Below are 19,491 nucleotides of genomic sequence, written 5' to 3'. Positions count from 1 at the left end.
TGCACAGTCTACTTCTGCATCTCACTTAGAATTGTTTTCTCCTGCTGTTTCTGGCTGTACAGAATAATTTTTCTCTTTGACAGCTAAATGGGTAGGAGCAAATCCCTAGCATCTTGCAGCCTAGGCTTGTTGCTCTTTAACAAGCCACGTTTCTTCTTCTTTTAAAAAGAAGCTACTTCTGCCCAAAGGAGGTTGAAGGCTCAGCTGCAATACCCTGTGTGTGTTGCTACTCTTAGCTCTAATAAAACGCGAGTGCTGGCCACCCAGCCAGAGAGAGTGGTGTGAAATGTGCCGAACGGAGCCGTTGACCTGCATGGCAAACGCAGCTGCTTTTCCTGGTGCCTGAGTTGTTGTAGCTGTGTTTGGCACAGGCCCGCAGTGGGGGGATGGCTCAGCGATGCCAGGTCTCTGTCAGTCTCTGCAGCGTACGTGCTCCGCCTGGCAATGGGGAAGGAGGAGGCAGCGACATGGACTGCACTGCAGCACACTGCAGCACTCCCGAACAAAGGCTTGCTGGGAAAACACGACTGGCGCTGCTGCTGCTGCTGCTGCGTGCTGACCGCAGCTCAAGACGGGCCTGGAGACTGCATCTGCGTTACAAATAGTTCCTTGTGTAACTGTCAGTTGCTTTCTCAGAGGCTTTGCAATTAACAGGACGACTGAATTATTAATAAGGCACTAATAATAAGTAATCATGTTTCAGACTAGGCAAAACAAGACCGTAGTGAGCTCACCTCTGAAATGAGGTTAGAGGGGGGTGCTGGCCGCACTCCTTTGTCCCTGGCTCTGGAGCTGCCAGGGTGGGATGCTGCGTTACAGCCCGTTGGAGCTGGTCAGAAGGGAGCAGATGTCATCTGCTGCCAGGCTGCAGCAGCTTCTTAGGGAGAAAGGGATGTCTTTAGCCAGTGGGGCTGAGCTGTCCCTTACCGATGGTCTGCAGGATGGTCTTCAGCGTGGCGCAGCAGAGATCTGTATCTCTAATACCCTGTAGTGAGAGTTGTGCCTTGCAGAGTGTAGTATACAAGCACTCCTGCAACCATCCAGGGAGGACTTTGCGTGTAACCACTTGGAGAAGACTTTCTCTTTCAAAACTTGATCAGAGTTTGTTCATTTCAATGCGCATATTCGTATTGCTGTCAGTGCACTTTCTTCTAAGCTTATCAGTGCTCTGCACCAACACGTCATCTCCACAGATGCATAAAACCAAGCAGTATGACAGTTGTCCTTTTCCCCACAGTTTATTATGCACACTGTTAGCGTGATAGCAAGATTCATTAAATGTTGCCTATCCACAAAATTACCCGGCCCAGCTTCACATGAGCTACACAAAGCTTCTCCCTCATGGGTCACGAGACAGGAGCCCTCCGTGTTTGCAGCCACAGTTTGAGCTGCACTGACTGGCCCAAAACACAAGATTGCTTGAGTTGATTTCTACAGCGTCAGGTTTAGCAATGTCCTATTTATTTATTTTATTGTCCTATCTATTTAGATAGGTTGTATCTAAATCTCCCTGCTCCGCTAATCAAGCCTTGGTAGATGTATCATCGTGCTAGGTTAGAATGCAGTGAGGAGAAAGTAATTAATACAGCTTTTAGACTTCTGCAGAGACCACAGGGCTCAAGAGTTGTACTGCTTTTCACAATGATGTTACTGGGTTATCAGTGCCTGTAGTCTGTGATCTCCGGTAGTTCTGTTTCTGACACTTGGCTGAAGCTGTTTGCCAGGAAAGGGAGCCTGCTGGGGCAGTTGCCCTTTAAAGGCTCCTTTTTCTAAGCATGGAAGGAGGCAGAGGAATCAAGGCATGGTTTTAGGAGGCCAGTCAAGCTGAATTCAGGACTCCTGTAAAATAGGGGGATTGACTCTAAAAGGGAAGAGTATTTTGACAGCTATGATCCTGTTGAAATGATGTCTGAATGCTTGTATTTGCTTAGGGTTTACTTGTGTTTTCAAAGAAATTGCGTTACCCCAGTACTTTACTGTGTGGATACGGCTGGAATCACAAGGGAAGGGATCCATCTTCCACCTGTATTTTTCATTTTTCTATCTGTTTTCCTTAAGGAAGTTCTCAGGAATTGCAGTCAAAGGGCTGCTGCAGGAACTTGAAGAGCTAGGATGCTGCGGGGCAAGTGTCCCTGTGCATTGCCAAGCAAAGCAGCTCTGTGTGACTTCTAGGATAGCTTAGTGGCTTGCTGCAGTAGGTTGCCAAAACCTGAGCTTTCATTCTATGGAAATGTCCTTATTCTGGCTTTCTCCAACCTAGATAACCAGTTCAGGATGTCAATATTGGAGCGACTTGAGCAGATGGAGAGGAGAATGGCTGAAATGACAGGCTCCCAGCAGCACAAACAAGGAGTAGGAGGCGGGAGCAATGGGAATGGGAACGGAGGAACGCAGGTGCAGGTATGACCCCCACTGTGTCCAGACATGGCACCTTTATGCTTTCTTGCCAGAGCTTGGTTTTGGGGGGATTGGAAAGGATTATCGTTTTTCCTAAACAAGTCTGGCTTGTGGGTGTCTTTTAACAGCAGTTGGCTTTCACTCACGTTTGCCACTGTCTCAGTACTTCTGAAAGTGGAAGGCTGCCTGCTCAGGGCAGGTTGCAGCTCCCCTCAGTGGTTAAACTGGGATGTGTGTGGTGTTTCAGTGCGTTTCTGGGACTGGGACACTGGGCAGCTGCTTTGAGAGCCGCGTGGTGGTGGTGTGCGAGAAGATGATGAGTCGTGCTTGCTGGGCAAAGTCCAAACACTTGATCCATTCAAAGACTTTCCGAGGAATGACACTGCTCCACCTAGCCGCTGCCCAGGGCTATGCTACACTGATCCAGACCCTCATCAAATGGCGGTAAGACCCAGCCCGTTGGACTCTTGGGTGTCAGTACAGGCATGGCAGAAACATATGTCAGCTCCGCTTGGTTCAGATTTCTGGGTGTCCCTTACAAACAGCCAAATCCCTGAACTTATTCCTGTCCCCTGATCTGACAGGCCCTGTCTCTGGAAGAGAGCGAGTCCAATCACTGGATGTATCATGCTCTTAAAGTCTCTGGTGGGGGCACCATCCATAGTAAATGTGTGTTGTGGGCATGTGCGTGGCCACTTCTTTGTGGTATGGTGCACTGGGCAAAACTGTGCAGTTAGGTAGTGATCCTAACATGGCTACGGAGCATCATTTGTTCTGTTGTTTCCTCTGCAGCACCAAACATGCAGACAGCATTGATCTGGAGCTGGAAGTTGACCCTTTGAATGTGGATCATTTCTCCTGCACTCCTTTGGTAAGAGCAGAGACTGAAATTTCTGAGAGAGTCCGAGGACCCTCTGGAGTTCTTCCTGGTGTGTTATTTTCCTAATGGCTTTCATGCTTAAGAGTAGATGTTTCTTGTGTGTCCTTGCTGTGTAAATGGTAAGACATGGCACTATCAGCTTCCTGGCATTTTGTTGAGAGAGGCTACACAGGAGGAAGCTCGTCACTGAGTAACATGAGGAAATGGGACAGGTAGCCCTGGTTTGAGTTGTACCCAGAATCCAGTCTCCACTATTGTGCTGGGGAAAGGAGGTTCCATGCCTTCTTTCAGGTTGCTCTCTTTGACTAATGGACTGTAGAGGTTGTAAAGTCATTACGATATCTTAGTCATTGGAATCATGACTGAGAATTAGACAAGCAAAAAGCCAAAGCAGGTGGAACCAGAAGTGCAAATTTACAATGGCAGAGCATTGGTTTTATTGTTCCCAACCTTTGGTCCTGTCTGCGCATTTTTGATCTCACAAAGATTCTGTTGTGATCTCTGATCACAAAGATTCCTTTGTGTATGAGGCTGTTCTGTCTCTGCAGTGATGCCAGTGTCCAAAAAAACCAAATAATCCAAACCCAAGAAACATTTATTGCTAATTAAGAAGCTGTCAGACTGTCAGCTTCATTTGGAAGATGGAGGTTTCTCTGTCACAGGAGAGAATAACATGCATCTAATCCTCTGTAATGGCCTTTTGTTGGGACAGGACATCTATAGAAGCCAGTTGCTGGAGTTCAAGCATGTTGTGGTTTTGCTTATCAGAGAGATTTTTCCATGAGCTGGGGACCAGACTCCACTGTGTTAGCAAGAAAGAAAGGAGAAGGCAGGTCACTCAGTAGGTCAATTGTCATCTTTTTTAGATGTGGGCATGCGCCCTGGGCCACATGGATGCAGCCGTCGTGCTGTACAAGTGGGACCGCCGAGCCATCTCTATTCCTGACTCCCTCGGGAGACTGCCACTGGCCATTGCCCGGTCTCGGGGCCACGTGAAGTTGGCAGAGTGCTTGGAGCAGCTGCAGCGAGATGAGCAAACTCAGCTTGGGCAAACCCCCAGGATTCAGTGCCCCTCGAGCACAGACTCCAACACAGAGAACTGGGTGTCCCAGTGGCACAGTGAGCTTATTGCCTCTCAGGAGCCTCAGAAGGGAGTCACTGTGATTTCCAGTACAAACACAGGTAAGATAACCCTGAGGGCATGCACTGCTTTGCTGACATTTGACATGTGAAAACCTGGGGACAAGGGGCTCACCTAGGCAGCAGATGCCACCTGTATCCCTGCTGTCCATGCTTAATTCTTTTCTGGTGGGGGCTCTGTCACCCGCTCCATGCACTTGCATAAGCATCGGGAAGAGGAGTGAATGCCTGCTTTAGGAAGATGTGTGTATTTTAAGAGTGGTTGAGGTAGTATCCTCCCTGGGTGATAGTTACTCTCTTTGCACATACTGTCAGGTATCCTAGGGCATGGCCCAAACTTGCACCTGCAGCTCTGTGGCAGAAGCTATTGTAGTTCCTACAGTGAACACCGGTTGCCTACTTTGTTTTGACCGTTGATCTGTTTGTTTCTAGAGCTGAGACGACCAAGATCAGAACCTTCCAGTTACTACAGTAGTGAGACTCAGAAAGATTACCCTGCACCCAAAAAACATAAGCTGAGCCCTGAATATTTTCAAGCCCGGCAAGAGAAGCTGCTTTCCACTGCGTTGAGCCTGGAACAGCCAAGCATTAGGAAGCAGAACTCCAGCTCCAAGCAATCCACCACTGAGACAATCAGCCCCAGTGAAGGGATCAGGGACTATGGCCGGGAGCTCTCCCAGCACATCCCAGAAGTTACTGGGTACCGAGGCTCTGGCAGCCAAGCAGGTGTCAAATGGAACCCAAAAGACATTTATATTGGTGTGTCTGCAGTGCAGGTGGCAGGGAGCCAGAAGGGAGCTGCCCTGGGGAAGGACACTGTAGCCCATCGGCTACGCCAGCGAGAGCAGATGAACGTGCTGATGATGGCTGACAGGGAGATGGTGGATGCAGAGCTCTTGTCCTATAGGGACAATGCAGGGGATGAGGACTGCTTACACCACATGGATGACTTGCAGGTAAACATACCCATTGCACCAGGATCAGCAGTCTCAGAGAACATGGTGGCTGCACAGAGGAGCCTGACTGTGAGCAAATTCTGTGGCTGCCTTTAGAGGCTGAATTGTGCTCTGGGAAAGGAGGTGGCCGTACAATCAATGAATGTTTTCTTCTGGTTTCAAAGGGTATCAACGCAGACACAAAGGCTAATGGTTAGCATTTAGGGTCATGCACTGGTGTATGCTTCAACAGTGTACAGAATGCATAAAATTTGCAATTTTAAAAGGAAAAAGCAGAGCCTCCTGGTCACGTCAGTAAATGAGGCGAATGAGGTGGCCCCACAGTCCTTCGGGAGCTGGGAAGCAGTCCCTGCAGAGGCAGCGCGACCTGAGAGAGGCAGTGCTGTCATTGCGGGCCAAGCCACTGCACTTTGCAGGGCAAGGAGATGAGCGTGGAGAAGGGGAGAAACAGTGGCTTTGGGGAAGGAAAGATCCCGCCAGCTGTGGAATAGAGGAAATAGCAGAAGCAGGGCAGACCAATGAGAAATAGTCACTGGCTGAAAGATACTGTGTTTGGTCTTCTGAGCACAGAGAGTAACGGGAGGGCAGCCTACATGCACTGCCTTCGCACCTCTAAACATCTCATCTTGCTGGCGTGACGCAGATGAAGCAGATCTTTGTAAAACAAGAACTGTTTTCTGACCTCTGTATTAAAAAGTCTTCTGAACCTTGGTGGGCAGGGGGATGTGGTTCAGAAGGATTCCTGACAAACTTGTGATCCCAAGGATTTTAACATCTCTTGATGTGCCATTATTGTCATGTCATGCTCTACTGCACTTCTTGGCAAAGAGTGGCAAGATCATTTTTCCTTTAGAAACAAGATAGTAGTGACCACTGTCAGTAGCGTGCAGCAAACGCCCAATGACATAAACCTTTCACCAGATCTCTTGGGCTCCCCATACACTCAACAAAAAAGAGGTCTGGGGAATATGAAACCCTGCAGTGCTTTGTCAGAAGAGACAGAAAAGCAAATGAGCTTTGGTTAATGAATTTGTCTCCCATGCTGAGACAAACAGCAGGCTCCAGCTACCACAAGTTTAGGGAAAATGGGGCAGTCTGTCTAAAGCTGGGCTGTAGCATGCAAGCACAAGGCTCCTGATACCAGGCAGCAAAAGTTTGTTCTCCTCTCCTCCTTCCCAGGTGAACATGATGACACTTGCAGAGCACATTATTGAAGCTACGCCTGACAGGATCAAGCGGGAGAATTTTGTGCCAATGGAGTCACCACTGGTGGAGAGGACGGACAGTGCTGCCATGAGCACCACGATGAGCTGGCTGGCCAGTTACCTTGCTGATGTCGATCATCTGCCGAGTGCTGCACAGATAAGGTCAGTAAGAGCTGTGAAGATGCTCTGGGTTTCTGAGTAGTCTGAAGGCTGTGCAGCATGTACCGATTTCTTTAGGCTGCAGATGCTGTTTCTCAGTGGGACTCAAGGCTGGTGTTCTAAGCCCAGCCACACTCTCATGGTCAAACGTATCGTTGCCAGCACAGCTACAGATTCATGGAAGAATGGGAGTGCATGCAGCAGGAGGGGAAAGTGGCCGCAGGGTCTGACTTTTCTTCCAGCGCCAAGTCTGTGCGGTGCACTACTACAGGCAGGCTCAGGAATGTGGGATGCTGCGTGGAGGGAGGGAGGGAGGGGAGCTTGGGCGCCTGCCTTGAACTCAGAAATGTTGTAGTCTTTATCTGTGATGCCAGCCCAGGTGCTTTGTGAGCCAATAATTCCTACTGTGATTGGTATTTCAGAAATCTGTATAGTGAACCCCTGACCCCTTCTTCGAACACCAGCTTGAGCCCTGCAGGCTCACCAATCAGTGAAATAGGTTTTGAGAAACCCAGCCTTCCCTCAGCAGCAGATTGGTCTGAATTTCTGAGTGCATCCACCAGCGAGAAGGTAGAAAATGAGTTTGCACAGTTAACTCTGTCTGATCATGAGCAGAGAGAACTCTATGAAGCTGCCAAACTCGTCCAGACAGTGTTCAGGAAATACAAGGTACGTGGCCAAAATGTCCAATGTCTTCCTTGTTAGGGGTGAAAGAGTAGTATAATTTCTTACAAACCAAAGTGTGGATAATACCCTCTCCCAGGACAAAAATACCATTTCTCTCATAACCTTTTCAATGTTTCTAGCATTTCCTTGTTAAAGTTTACCCAGCAGCTGCCATACTGGAGAGAGCATGCTGTGCCATAGCATGCCTTCCATGCTGGAACAGCATTCATAAAGCATATCCTCAAAATATACCCCAGCGGTTCTGGTTGGTTGCCTGCTTGGTGTAAAGATCAATTTTGAGGGTTGGTCCCTTACATGAACTGACAGTAGAAACAAGAAGTGCCTAGACCTGAATCGGAGCAGGTCACGCTGATAGGAGAGATCTAGAAGCAGGTGCCCTGCAAGCTGCTGTGAGCCACTTATCATCTGTCTTGTGTTTGGTGTACTCTGACTACTTACTGCCTCTTCCTTCTGTGTAGGGTCGTCCTCTCCGGGAACAGCAAGAGGTGGCTGCCGCTGTTATTCAGCGTTGCTACCGAAAATACAAACAGGTAATCAAGGAAGTGAAATTTTATGCAGCACACGTAAGTGCCATGAACACAGCCCTTTGTGATGGGAATTACCCCACTGTTCCTCTTGTATGCTTTTCAGCATGCAGTCATGAAATACCCTGCTCAGGCAAAATTGAAAAGGGAAGAAAATTCATGTCCTGAATCTTAATTTTGGAGGGAATCCTTGAGAGGATTTTGTTTGTGATGATACCTGCATTTTTGCTATGAGATAGAGGGCAATGATGCATTCCATATTGGCCTTTGTGCATGCTGTAGCCTGGTGAGACTATTCTCTGACTAGTTGCTTGCCAAATTTCATTGTGAAATTGAAGTTGGTTTTGCCGTTGATAAAGGCGAAGATGAAAAATAAGTTGTTTTATTTTGCACATACTAAACTTTTAAACTATGGGAAGTCACGTGTTTTAACTTGATGCGAGTTGTTCCAGGACTGAGACTGCTCTCCAGACTCTAGCTGGAGACGTGCTTTTAGGCTGAGTTCTCAACCCCAGAAAAAGAAGATACTCTTGCTTTTTCCTCGTTGGTTTTTGGTTGGGTTTTGCTGTGGGGACTAGAGCCCACATCCCTCTTTTCAGTATGCCCAGCTAGACTCCAGCTGTCTGATACCTGGCGGCGTGTTTACGTAAAGTGAAAGGCAAGATGCCTGTGCTCTTTTACAACCTTCGAAAACATTTATTTGGGAAGCCTTTCTAGTGTTAGGTGACTGCATCTTGATTCACATTCAACCTGTCACATGGCTGTTATTCTGGAGTGATGCTTCCTGTAATAGAGAAGCTTAATTCCTTTCAAAAACTGCTTGACAAACTGCTTTGTCTTGGATCCTGGAATCACTTCTTTTTGAAAGAAGATAGTTTGGGGTTTTTATTTTTTTCATTCTTTATTTGCAGAACTAACATTAACTGTGTATTTTTCTGTTTCTCCCTAAGCTTACTTGGATAGCCTTGAAGGTAATACAAATACAAACACTATTTTGGAAACAGTTCCCCGTGGGTCACTAACTTTCATGTTCAATATAAACCAGGAGAACCTGGCATTTAAAGAAATGTTTTAATAGTGTCCTCTAATAAATACCTGTGGTTGAGAAGTCACTGGCAAACCAAACCTTACGGGAGATATGTAGGGGCTGCTGTGCTACAACGTATCAACGTAGTAGTACAATTAAATACAAAAATGCAAAAAAAAAAATGCAAAAAAAAAAAAAAAAGGGAAAAAGAAAAGTCTCCTCCCTCTACAGGTACTCATAAGCAGTGATGGGCTAAGGTGCGGGGAAGGTTTGAAGCCAGTTTCCAGAGGACAAGCTTTCCCTTGTTGCTGTTACAGAACATTTATCCCACCGATGCAGCCAACATCCTCTGCATTCTGCCTACCAAAGTATTCTGAACATTCATCTTTGAAATACCTGTGCCCTGAATTCCTAAGACCACTACCTGATGTATGTTGCCTCTCATGCTGGAGGCATGGCTGTTGATGCTGGTCTTAAATTGTTCACAGCCAATAATTTTCTACTGTAAAGATGGGTTTCCCAGCTGTGCCACATCTTGCTCTCATCAGATACTAGAATCAGCTGAGCTTTTCTCAGAGCTGCCCAGGAGGCAAGGCATGCTCTTCCTGGAGAGAATGTGTCCTCAGGGTGATTTTCCATCCACAGCTTCCTCCTGCCACTGTGGTTGTGTATCGGTCAGAGTACTTGTTCTATCAGCACAAGCAAGCTGAGCTTTCTGGGGCCGCTGTACTAGCTGAGGCTTGGCACTTCGTGGAGGGTAGGGGGCTTCTCCGTTTACCCTCTTCCCAGCTGGAGGGAAAAAGAGGAGAGAGAGCAGCGAATCAGCTAAGTGGGTCTTAGAGTTGAATGCAAAGACACTGGGGGTCTAGTCTATCCAGTGACTGCTGTTTTCCCTTTCACATGCCTTATTCCTCTGTTGCATTGCCGTATTGCTGAGATCAGCGCAGGTTTATGACTAGATTTGAACAGTCATAGCTCACATCACGGTTTCATATTTGAACCCTTCTGTTCAGGGGTTTGTAACTCAGCCACAGAAGTCCCATCTGGGCTAAAAATTTGAAGGAAAACCATGACCAGCCCTGAGTGGACTTAAACTTAAAATAGCTAATTGAAAACCACAATCTGGTCTGTTTAATTAAAAATGTTGAAAACAAAACAAAACAATGGAAATTAATAATGGCAAAATATAACTGCACCTAATGACTGCTTCAATTCCAAAAAGTGAAATTTGGTAAATGGTGGTCTGTGATGATACTGGAGGGTTTTTTGCTTTGGGGTGATGGGTGGGGGTGGGAGTGTTTGTTTGCTTTTCAGGGTTTTTTCCCCAGTAGACAGTAAACTCCATTGAGATGTGTTAGGCCATTACCCAGTACAGGGCACAGTGCTGCTGTTTCTGCATTTCATCTGTCTGATAAAGTGAGCAAAGTCATAGCTGATAAAATATCCAGGAACAAAGACACATAAGTTTTGAAAGTGTAAGAACTTTCAAAATAAGATCGATAAACACTGAAAACCTCTGCTGTAGTGTTAGTTCAGAGGTATGATGCATCATCTATACATTATTCTACATCTCCGTCTTATAAAGGACTTTTAAAAATACGTATGAATGCATATGATTTCTGCTAAGCGGCCATCTACTTGTGTGCTTTAAAAGGAAAAGGATGTAGAATAAAGAAGATTTTCTTTTTAAGCATTTGTGCCTGCTTTATTTGGAATCATGGGGCTAGAAATAGTAAAGTGCTAGAGGGAATTTTGGATGTGTGTGACTGCTCATGCAAATGTGCAAGTTCAGTGGATGCTTGTTACAAACCTCTAACGAGATTTAGTTTTGCCTGTGACAGGCTCAGTATTAGACTTGCTTAATTAACTGTTGTGGGTTTGGGGGTTTGGTTCTGTTTTTTTTTAAATTAGAATTGTGTGTTATTCCATTTTAAATGCTTGGTTTTAAATAGATACATGAGCAATCAAAACTTTTGTAATATTGTGCTATGGCATAGAAACAAGAAATGAGCTGTTTAAGAGTTAATTGTCCTAAGAAGGTATATCCACACGCTTGTCACCAGCAAATTTAGTTCTTAGTAAAGCAATTTGTTTAACAGATATTTTTAAATGAAGACACAAAAAATTGTATTCTGGTTTTAGTTAATTTGTTAGCGTTTTGGAGTGGTCACTTAATCTTCTCTTATGCACTCACTGGTTTATCCTTACAAGCACTTGGTTGGGCATATTTTGCTGCAGAGAAATAAGCAATCCTGAAGTTTGTAATGAAATTTCTATATGCAAGGGAAACAGACAATTCCTCTAAGTGTAGTCAGGTGGGTTATCTCTAACACAGACCCACGGCAGTACAAATATGGAGCAGTGTAAAAACAGCTCAGGATCAGCTCCAGTTGATCCAAAGTTGTTCATAAGTACAGTACAGCTGGATCTGGTCATTGGCATGTATATGTAGAGTCTGCTAGCTAGATATTAAAGAAATACTTAGAGGGCTGAAGCATCTCTCCTATGAGGACAGGCTGTGAGAGTTTGGGGTTGTTCAGCCTGGAGAAGAGAAGGATTCGGGGAGACCTTACAGCACCTGCCAGTGCCTAAAGGGGGTTATAAGAAAGATGGGGACAAAGTTTTTAGCAGGACCTGTTGCAGTAGGCCAGGGGGTTTTAAATTAGAAGGGGGTAGATTTAGATTAGATGTAAGGAAGAAGTTTTTTAGAATGAGGGTGGTGAGACACTGGCACAGGTTGCTCAGAGAGGTGGTAGATGCCCAGTCCCTGGAAACATTCAAGGTCAGGCTGGACGGGGCTCTGAGCAACCTGAGCTTGCTGAAGATGTCCGTGCTTATGGCGGGGGAGGACTAGATGACCTTTAAAAGGTCCCTTCCAACCCAAACCACTCTATGATTCTACAAATCCCCTCAGACTGTTCCACAGGCAGCAAAACAGGTAGTTGCTTTCTTGATGCCAACTGGGTTCTGCAGCTGGTCTCACAGTTGTTGCAGTTTGCTGTCACCCTTCTCTCATGCAGTTCCCAATCAGTGAGTAGATACTCATTTGCTTCTCATCACGTCTTAGTGGCACAAGTGTCTTTCACTGTAGGAACCTGCTTCTTGCTGGTTTTATTGGACCGCCTCAGCTTCTCTTTGTTTCTCTTCTAGTATGCACTTTATAAAAAGATGACGCAAGCTGCCATTCTCATCCAGAGCAAATTCCGAAGTTACTATGAGCAGAAAAAATTCCAGCAGAGCCGACGAGCCGCGATGCTGATCCAGCAGTACTATCGCAGCTACAAAGAATGTGGGAAGAGGAGGCAAAACCGTCGGGCAGCCACCATTGTACAACAGAAACTCAGGTGAGCTGGTGGGATGTCAGATTCTACCAGGAATCTTCATATATTGTTTTTACAGTCACCAGGGCTGTGCTGTAATTTACAGACAAAGGCCAGTGGGAAAAGACCAGTGTTTCGTAGGATAATAATTCTTGCATTTAGTATTATTCTCCCCAGTTTTGCCTACACCTCAGTGTTGGGGTTTTTTGTGTTTAGAAGCAGTCTGCTTACCAAGAAGCAGGATCAAGCTGCTCGCAAGATTATGCGGTTTTTACGACGCTGCCGCCACAGGTATGACACTATCTTTTGGTATCTGCCCTTCATTAGAGCAATGCAACAGTATTCAAGTGTGTCAGCAATGAGTGCAATATAAAGGATCTTAGAATCAGCTCACTACAGATCTTGTAATCAATCAACGAAGCCCAGCTGCTTCCAGGATACACTGACAAAAATGAAATCTCTAACTTAGGACTGTTACTGAAAGAGAATCACATTCAGCTTCATTGCTGATATGGTAAAGCAGCCCAGGTTGTGTTGGGCAAACACAGAATAAGGAAACTTTGAGCAAAGCAAGGCACATGACTACAAAAGTTGGACTTGAAGTCTGGAAAAAAACTTAACGAATCATAGCTACAGCTTGTAAGTGCTGCACAAAGCATTCGTGGTATGTGGGAATGCGCAAAATGTGACAGCATCTGGTGTACGCTGGAAATGCCTTTAGTTTGGTCACAGGATCATTTGGTAAACTCTCATCAAATACGGGTTCTTTTTAATGTAGATGAGTGGAATGTGCCAGCAGAGCAGTAGACAAGTTAGTTCACATCAGCCACTCCACACATGTCAGTAAGCTGGGAGTACAGACACAGACATGAAGATGAATTGTTCCCTACCAGCGTGGGAACCTGCGCAGGCTTGCCACAGTGCTTACGTGTGGCAGCGAGCGCTACCGTACCAGCACTCTGCTACACGCAGGGCACTGGTTTTGATTTTCATTGAAAAGGGTCCCATATATGATCAGGTTGCAAACTGGAACTTTGCCTAGACAAAAGTGAATTCAGATGTTTCTGGCTCTGCTCCCTCCATTCTCACCACACATGCATTTCATCCACTCGGGGGCTGGTCAAACCTGATGCATTTTGAAGCATGTCTAGTTCAGCCCAGTGATGTTTGAGCAAGGAGAGCTCTGAGAGGCAGAGGCACGTGATAAATTTTATTTTAGAAATAGACTCAGTCCTTTTCGTAGGATTTCAAAGCTGCAGTTTGCAGGAGGTCAGTGTGGCTCATGTTGTGGAGGGACGTCTTACCTGCAGGTTCAATCGGGAATAACACATGTGGAGACAAGAAAGAGGGCTTTATAGTTTCCAGGCCAATTCCAAATGCACTTGAAACAGCCACAGTTGTTCATGAAGAAGCACAAGTGGCTTCTTGCTCTCGGCAGGGCATGTGAAGAGGAGGTTTGTTTCACGGTGTTTGTCGGGCAGTCCCTGGGGAAGCCACGTGCCCGTTTACATCCCTGGAGGCTTTGGGTCAGCATGCCCACGGCTCTTAACAGCTGACTCTCACGAGCCCAGAGAATATCTCACAACTAGCTGTATCCCTGAGTTTCTCATCAGTGTCTAGGATGTGCCATGCGCTTCAGCCATGCTCAGTTAAGTCTCCAGCTGTCAGGACTCTCCAGGGCTTAAATTGCCTGTGATTCCAGCAGTTTTCCTTGCTTTCAGTTCATTGCCTTCCTCTTTCTCAGCATCTCCTGTTTCCTTTGCAGAGTGAGATCCTACTCGTTTGCATCGCTGAGGTTTGCAGGCAGGACCCTTCCCTTTCCTTCATCAGTCTTCTCTCTTTTCAGCAGCACGGTCAGTGCTGTGCATCTCTGGGAGATCAGGTCTTGGGTGTTTATAGACAAGAAATAAAAACAAAGAAGCAGGGCAGGGGGATCCATTGTCAGTAGCTTCTCTCTGGCTTGTCACACTGTGCAGTACTTGACTTTCTGCAACAGTGCAGTCCTGTCTGCGTCCATAGGCACTTTGTTAGCGGTTGTGGTTACTTGGGAATTCATCCATAGTTGTGCTGCACGTGCACCGGGATACCGGGGGGAAGATGAGGGAATTGCTTCCTTCTCATCTGCTCTTCTTCAAGCTTTCTGAATTTTCTGTGTCTTAATAATTATGTTTATTCCTCACTGCTTGACTTTCCTTGCTTACCTCTTTCTAAGGATAGAGTAATAAAACATACATGTTAAGTAAGTTTAAATCTACCTTTGTATAAGCCTCCTAATTATGTCCATTCAGTCTACTGTGCGTCCTGTGCAATGCTCACATGGGATACAGGTGATGATGTACTTAGGCTAACAGCCCCACACACTGTTTCAGGAGTACTGCTTGTTGGAATCTCATCATGGAATCCTCTTGAAATGCTCAAAATTAGCACACTGCTGCTATAAACAAGCAAATAAGGCGGCCCCAGGTTCCGTAAAGAAACACTTCAGCCATCCAAGCTCCTGAACATCCAGAAGCAAGCCATAACAACTAGCATCTAATGTTATTTAATGCTTTGTAGCATAAAATGGTATGATGGAGCCACTTATAAAACCACACAGTGCCTCGTCAGTACAAGGGATAGAAATGAAGATATTTTTAGAAAATCTGAGGGAGTGAGGAAAAAAGAGCATGCACAGGAACATCAAAGAAACAGGATGTTGTAGCAGATTTCTGTCAGCTGATAGACAGAGATGGGGAGGAGGGTGTAAAAGCCACTTGCAGTCTGTTGTAAGGATAGTGAGTTAAGTGAAAAGGCAGTAAATTCTTAAAGTTCAGAAATTCAGCCTTAAGTGATAGAACTGTTTAACCTGGGGTTTTGTTCACAAGCAGATTCTGTTGCTGGGCCAATAAATGCCTCTTAGTAAGAGCTTATTCTGTAGCCTTTAGGCACAATTTACTCAGGCTTTCCTCTGGCAACCCTCTAGCTGGTTGTGTTTTTTCCTACTTTAAATTAGTCTATTTTAAGCCAATTATGAGAACTCTTTCTCTGCTAGCATTCAGAACCACTTAAATGGTCGTCTTGCCCTGTTTTGCTTATTAGCTTTTTGGCACAAAGGTTTGGTAGTGCAAACATGATTCCTGTCTGGTTGAGGATCTAGGGTGCATAGGCATGTTGGTCGTGTGTTTTCGGACCCCCTGAACTTAGGCTTGTTGCCTGCTCAGATGGTTTTTCAGATGTTTTAAGAGTTAATGAGCAAGGTTCTGCAGTTGGAGCTCTCTCAGCAATGGATGTGTAGACGTTGATGAAAATCGGAAAAGAAATGGGAAGTTCCAGTTTAATGTATTCTTAGAGAAGATACTGGAGCTCTGGTAGCTGGATATTATCAGGTGTCATGGAAACAAAAGTGGTCATTCATCAGCAGCAGTCATTCCGATGGTCAGACATGTATCGCTTCCTTTTGACTTTGGAAAAAAAAAACCCACAAACTTATTTATCCATCTATTGTCATGTTATCAAAAATCTGGTGAAAAACATGCATCAGCCATAACATGGTATCAACATGACTTGTCACAGAAGTGTTGTTTGTTCAGAATGAGAAACAGAAACTTCCTGGCCTCCCAGGAGAGCTTTGCCCATCTTCCTGTGGTGCCTGAACCTGTTGGCTGGCGCTTGGCTAACTGTCAACCACAACTTGCCGTTACACCCACGGGGAGCTGAGCTGCCTCCTGGCACGCTGTCCTGTATGAGGCAGGATCAAGGGTTTGCAATTTAATGGTTTTGGAAAGGCTCCACCTGCTTAGTGACCCCCAGATACAGCACATCTAGAGCTGCAAGGAAGTCCAGGAGCTCTGAAGTGGGTTTGGGTTTCAGAGCTGAATCCGTATATGGTCCGTACAGTCAGCTTTCACTGGGAAGGCAACCTCCTGTTTCCTATTTTCTCTGATTCTTAGGAAAATGTTATTCTTCTGAGAGCTATTGACACCATTGCTAGGCTGCGATTATGATCTGCAGTGGTTTTTACGGAGTAGCATTTGCAATGAGGTAAAGACAGACAATGGCTGCAAGGGGAAGCAGGATGCAGCTAGAAATGCCACGGGGATGACAGTGTGGGGTTTGTTTTACTTGCTTGTTACTTCCTGCCCTAAAACACCTAAGCACAGGACTACTCTTCCCTGGTAAGGAGGAGGAGTCCAGTAGGCAGGAGTGGGAAGGGTTCTTTCTCTCCAGGCAAGCAGAAGTGTTGTCTCCTCCTCCCTGAAGTGAAGCTCTTGGTAAGGTACGGTTATTACCATGTGTGTGCTAATAGCTCTTTGGTATTGTTTTGCAATCTGAAGCCCACTGGTGGACCATAGGCTGTACAAAAGGGTGAGTGTAGCTGCCTGCTAGCCAGTTCCTCTCTTCCATTTTAAATATTTTTGCTTTCTGCTTGCTTGCATGGGGCTGCAGCCGAGATATGCCAGTAAGTTTCACCTCCATTAATTATATAAAACAGAATCCTGTATAAACTAACCCTACTGCAATGACTAACACTGCTGCTTTGATAACAGGACAGAGCTCTGCAGTAGATGTTACCAATGCATGAATGTGTGAAAAAGGACATGTATATTCATCATGGGCATGCTTAGGTGGCGTTGGCGGTGGGATATTTTTTTGGTATCCAAAATGGCTGTTAGTAGATTTTGGAGCTTGATGGGGTCTGCGCTCACACACGCTCAATGAGTAACGATGTCCTTTGTCATGGGACTGTGACAGCATTCAGGCTAGATCGTAGGAAGCTGCAGAACAGATGCAGCCTACTCTAGATGGGTATTTGTTTCTGCCTGAGCCAGAGAGAAGCAGAAGAGCTCTTCACACTTGCTTTTTACTCCCTGAGGTGGTTAAGCACCAATGCTTACCTTCCAGAAGCTGGTCTTTGGTAAGTTACACGTCTGGTTACCTTACTAGAGCCAGCTTTTTGACAACTGCTTCTCTCAGCTGTTAACCTGTGTAGTGGGAAGGAAAACAAAACACCTGAAATGAAGATGCTGTAACTGTGTTGGAGCAAATGCCAGGTGAGCCTCTGTCGGGAGCCTTGTTCTTGGCACGAAAAGAGTCCGCTCGCCTTGTGCTCAGTCACAGCAGCAGGCTGGGCAGTCCTCCGCCAGCAGCGTGGGAATATGCCAAAGCATTCCCATGGCAGGTCACGATCTCTGTATGAGCGGGGAAGGCTGCAGCTTTCGAGGCACATGCCCAGGTCACCAGCAGGACTGCCGAGTACCGTCTTGCATTTGAGAGGTGGTAGGACAGCAGGGTTTTTGTCAGACACCGCAGTTGGAAATAACACCACCTGTGTGTTTATTCCTGCTGTTTCAGCAAGGGAGGAGAGGCAGAGGGACAGAGGGAGGGATGACCTGGACTCCTACTTCCACATAACATTCAGAAAAGAAAACAGACTTGTTCATTGTGGGGTTTTACTGGCTTTGAATTGCAGAGATTATTTTTATGGCTCGGGACTGAGAGTATGAACAGGGTTTAAGCATGCTGGAGGCATCATTATTTGTTTAACTATTGAGCCTAACAGAGGAGGAGTGGTGACTTCTAATGTCGCTTCTTTCCAATAGTGACATTTCTTTCCAAACTGACCCTTGTGCTGCCATGTTTTGTTGCATATCCTCAGTTTTTCACAAGTAACAATTCTGGTTCTTCACTAATGATCAAGGAAGTAAGAATTGGATGAAATGGGGGAAATGGCCCGGATGCACCTTAACTCTTTAAGTGCTGCTTCCATGGATCTTGCTCTGATGAAAAGACACATTACTCCTGATTACAAAGACACCAGTGCTGTGAATCTGCTAGCTGGAAAACCTTAGCTCCAGGTCTTAGCACGTATGGTAATGTGCTTTACAACTAACACAGGTTAATTTAGGAACCGTGTAAAAATAGCTTGTATTTTCTTAATGGTGCAACTGACTGAGTGACTTGTTTGTTACTAACCTGATGCTTTGTGTGTAACTAGGGCTGGTAATTTTTGGTCTGCAGTTGGGTGTCTGGTTTCAGAAGCTTCTTGCAGAAAAAATGTAATCTGTTTCTGAAAAATAAAATTTCCTGTAAGTAACTTAAAAAACCCACCTCGTTCTGATAAATTTTCCTTTCTCTGTTGTAAGGGGCGTAAGTAAGTGCCTACTTTTATGTGAAAAAACATTAGCATGTTTAATCATCTTTAATCTTGGGGTCAGTTACCATATCCATGGGACGATAATGAATGCTGCAGGGAAATTATTTTCTTTAGCAGGCGGTAGAGCAGTGTGCTGCAGGGCTAGCTGCCTGGGGCTGGTTCAACCACACAGTAACTGGGGTCTCCCAGTCTTTCTTGGTTTTGTCTGGCTAGCCATGGACCACAGAGTGTGAGGAAAGGGAGTCGCGTGCATGTTGGCAGCTAGATGCTGGTATGCTCCAAATACGTTCCTGCCTCCAGCTACTCCTAATGTTGCAGTTTTGGTGCTCTTCGCAGTCTTCCTTCTCTCCAGAGAATTCCTGCTTAGCTGATTTGGCTGGCTGCGTGGAGGCACGCCGGCACAGTTCCTGCTGTGCCCTGCTCTGGGGCATCTCCGCCTGCCCCGGTGGCCACAGGCTTGGCTGCCAGCAGGACACCCTGCTCCCCGTGCTCCGCACCCCGGGGAATGGCGCAGGCTGCAGCCTCTGCTGCGTGTGCCACTGGCTGCACCGCGTGTAACCTTTGCATGCCGGGCAGGAGGGGATGTATTTTTTAGACCTTTGTCCTACAAGTAGGAAAAATAATATAAACTCAAAATGTACCCAGCAAAGTGGGCTAGACATATTCAAAACTGAAAAGAGTGTGCCACCCATGACTAGAATGTAGGAGAGTAAAGCAGTTGTGCTGTTGTGCCTTTCCATTCAAGGCTGGGATTCCTCCTAAAAGAGAGATGCACGCTGCAGTCTCCAGGTACGCTAAAACAGACTTGACTTGCATGGTCAGTGCATGGTAGAGGGGACTGTAAAGAGGAGGGAGCAGAGGGTCCAGGCCTGCAGCTAGTGCATGGACCCCTGGGCTCGAGCGAGGTGGGGAAGCCAGCCCTGAGGGTAGGTACCATGTGGTGGTTCTGCTCCAGGTGCAGCTGACGTCAGTGTTGGAGGAGCATTAGTTAGTGCGTTTCAAGGCTTTGTGTATGTAACTGTGTATGAGAAATTAGCAGGAGGCAGATTCTGGAAGTTTAGTA

General features: G+C 46.1%; 1 protein-coding gene across 17 annotated transcripts in view; it reads left to right on the top strand.

The window, feature by feature from the left end:
* CAMTA1 (calmodulin binding transcription activator 1) overlaps positions 1-19,491 on the top strand; it is a 324,887-nt gene that overhangs the window by 295,302 nt on the left and 10,094 nt on the right. For 11 of the 17 annotated variants that reach the window (XM_055705074.1, XM_055705076.1, XM_055705077.1 and 8 more), the window contains 11 exons: positions 2,261-2,400; positions 2,645-2,841; positions 3,190-3,268; positions 4,144-4,459; positions 4,850-5,373; positions 6,553-6,740; positions 7,160-7,406; positions 7,883-7,954; positions 8,899-8,919; positions 12,126-12,319; positions 12,512-12,586. In XM_055705074.1, the coding sequence (XP_055561049.1) occupies positions 2,261-2,400; positions 2,645-2,841; positions 3,190-3,268; positions 4,144-4,459; positions 4,850-5,373; positions 6,553-6,740; positions 7,160-7,406; positions 7,883-7,954; positions 8,899-8,919; positions 12,126-12,319; positions 12,512-12,586 (2,053 nt within the window). Of the gene's footprint in view, positions 1-2,260; positions 2,401-2,644; positions 2,842-3,189; positions 3,269-4,143; positions 4,460-4,849; positions 5,374-6,552; positions 6,741-7,159; positions 7,407-7,882; positions 7,955-8,898; positions 8,920-12,125; positions 12,320-12,511; positions 12,587-16,608; positions 16,640-19,491 lie in introns of all 17 variants that reach the window. The other 6 variants (XM_055705087.1, XM_055705075.1, XM_055705081.1 and 3 more) reach the window with 4 other exon arrangements.

The sequence above is a fragment of the Falco cherrug genome, chromosome 3 (genome assembly GCF_023634085.1).
Source record: "Falco cherrug isolate bFalChe1 chromosome 3, bFalChe1.pri, whole genome shotgun sequence".
NCBI classification, from domain to species: domain Eukaryota; kingdom Metazoa; phylum Chordata; class Aves; order Falconiformes; family Falconidae; genus Falco; species Falco cherrug.
This window is presented reverse-complemented; position numbering and strand designations above follow the sequence as displayed.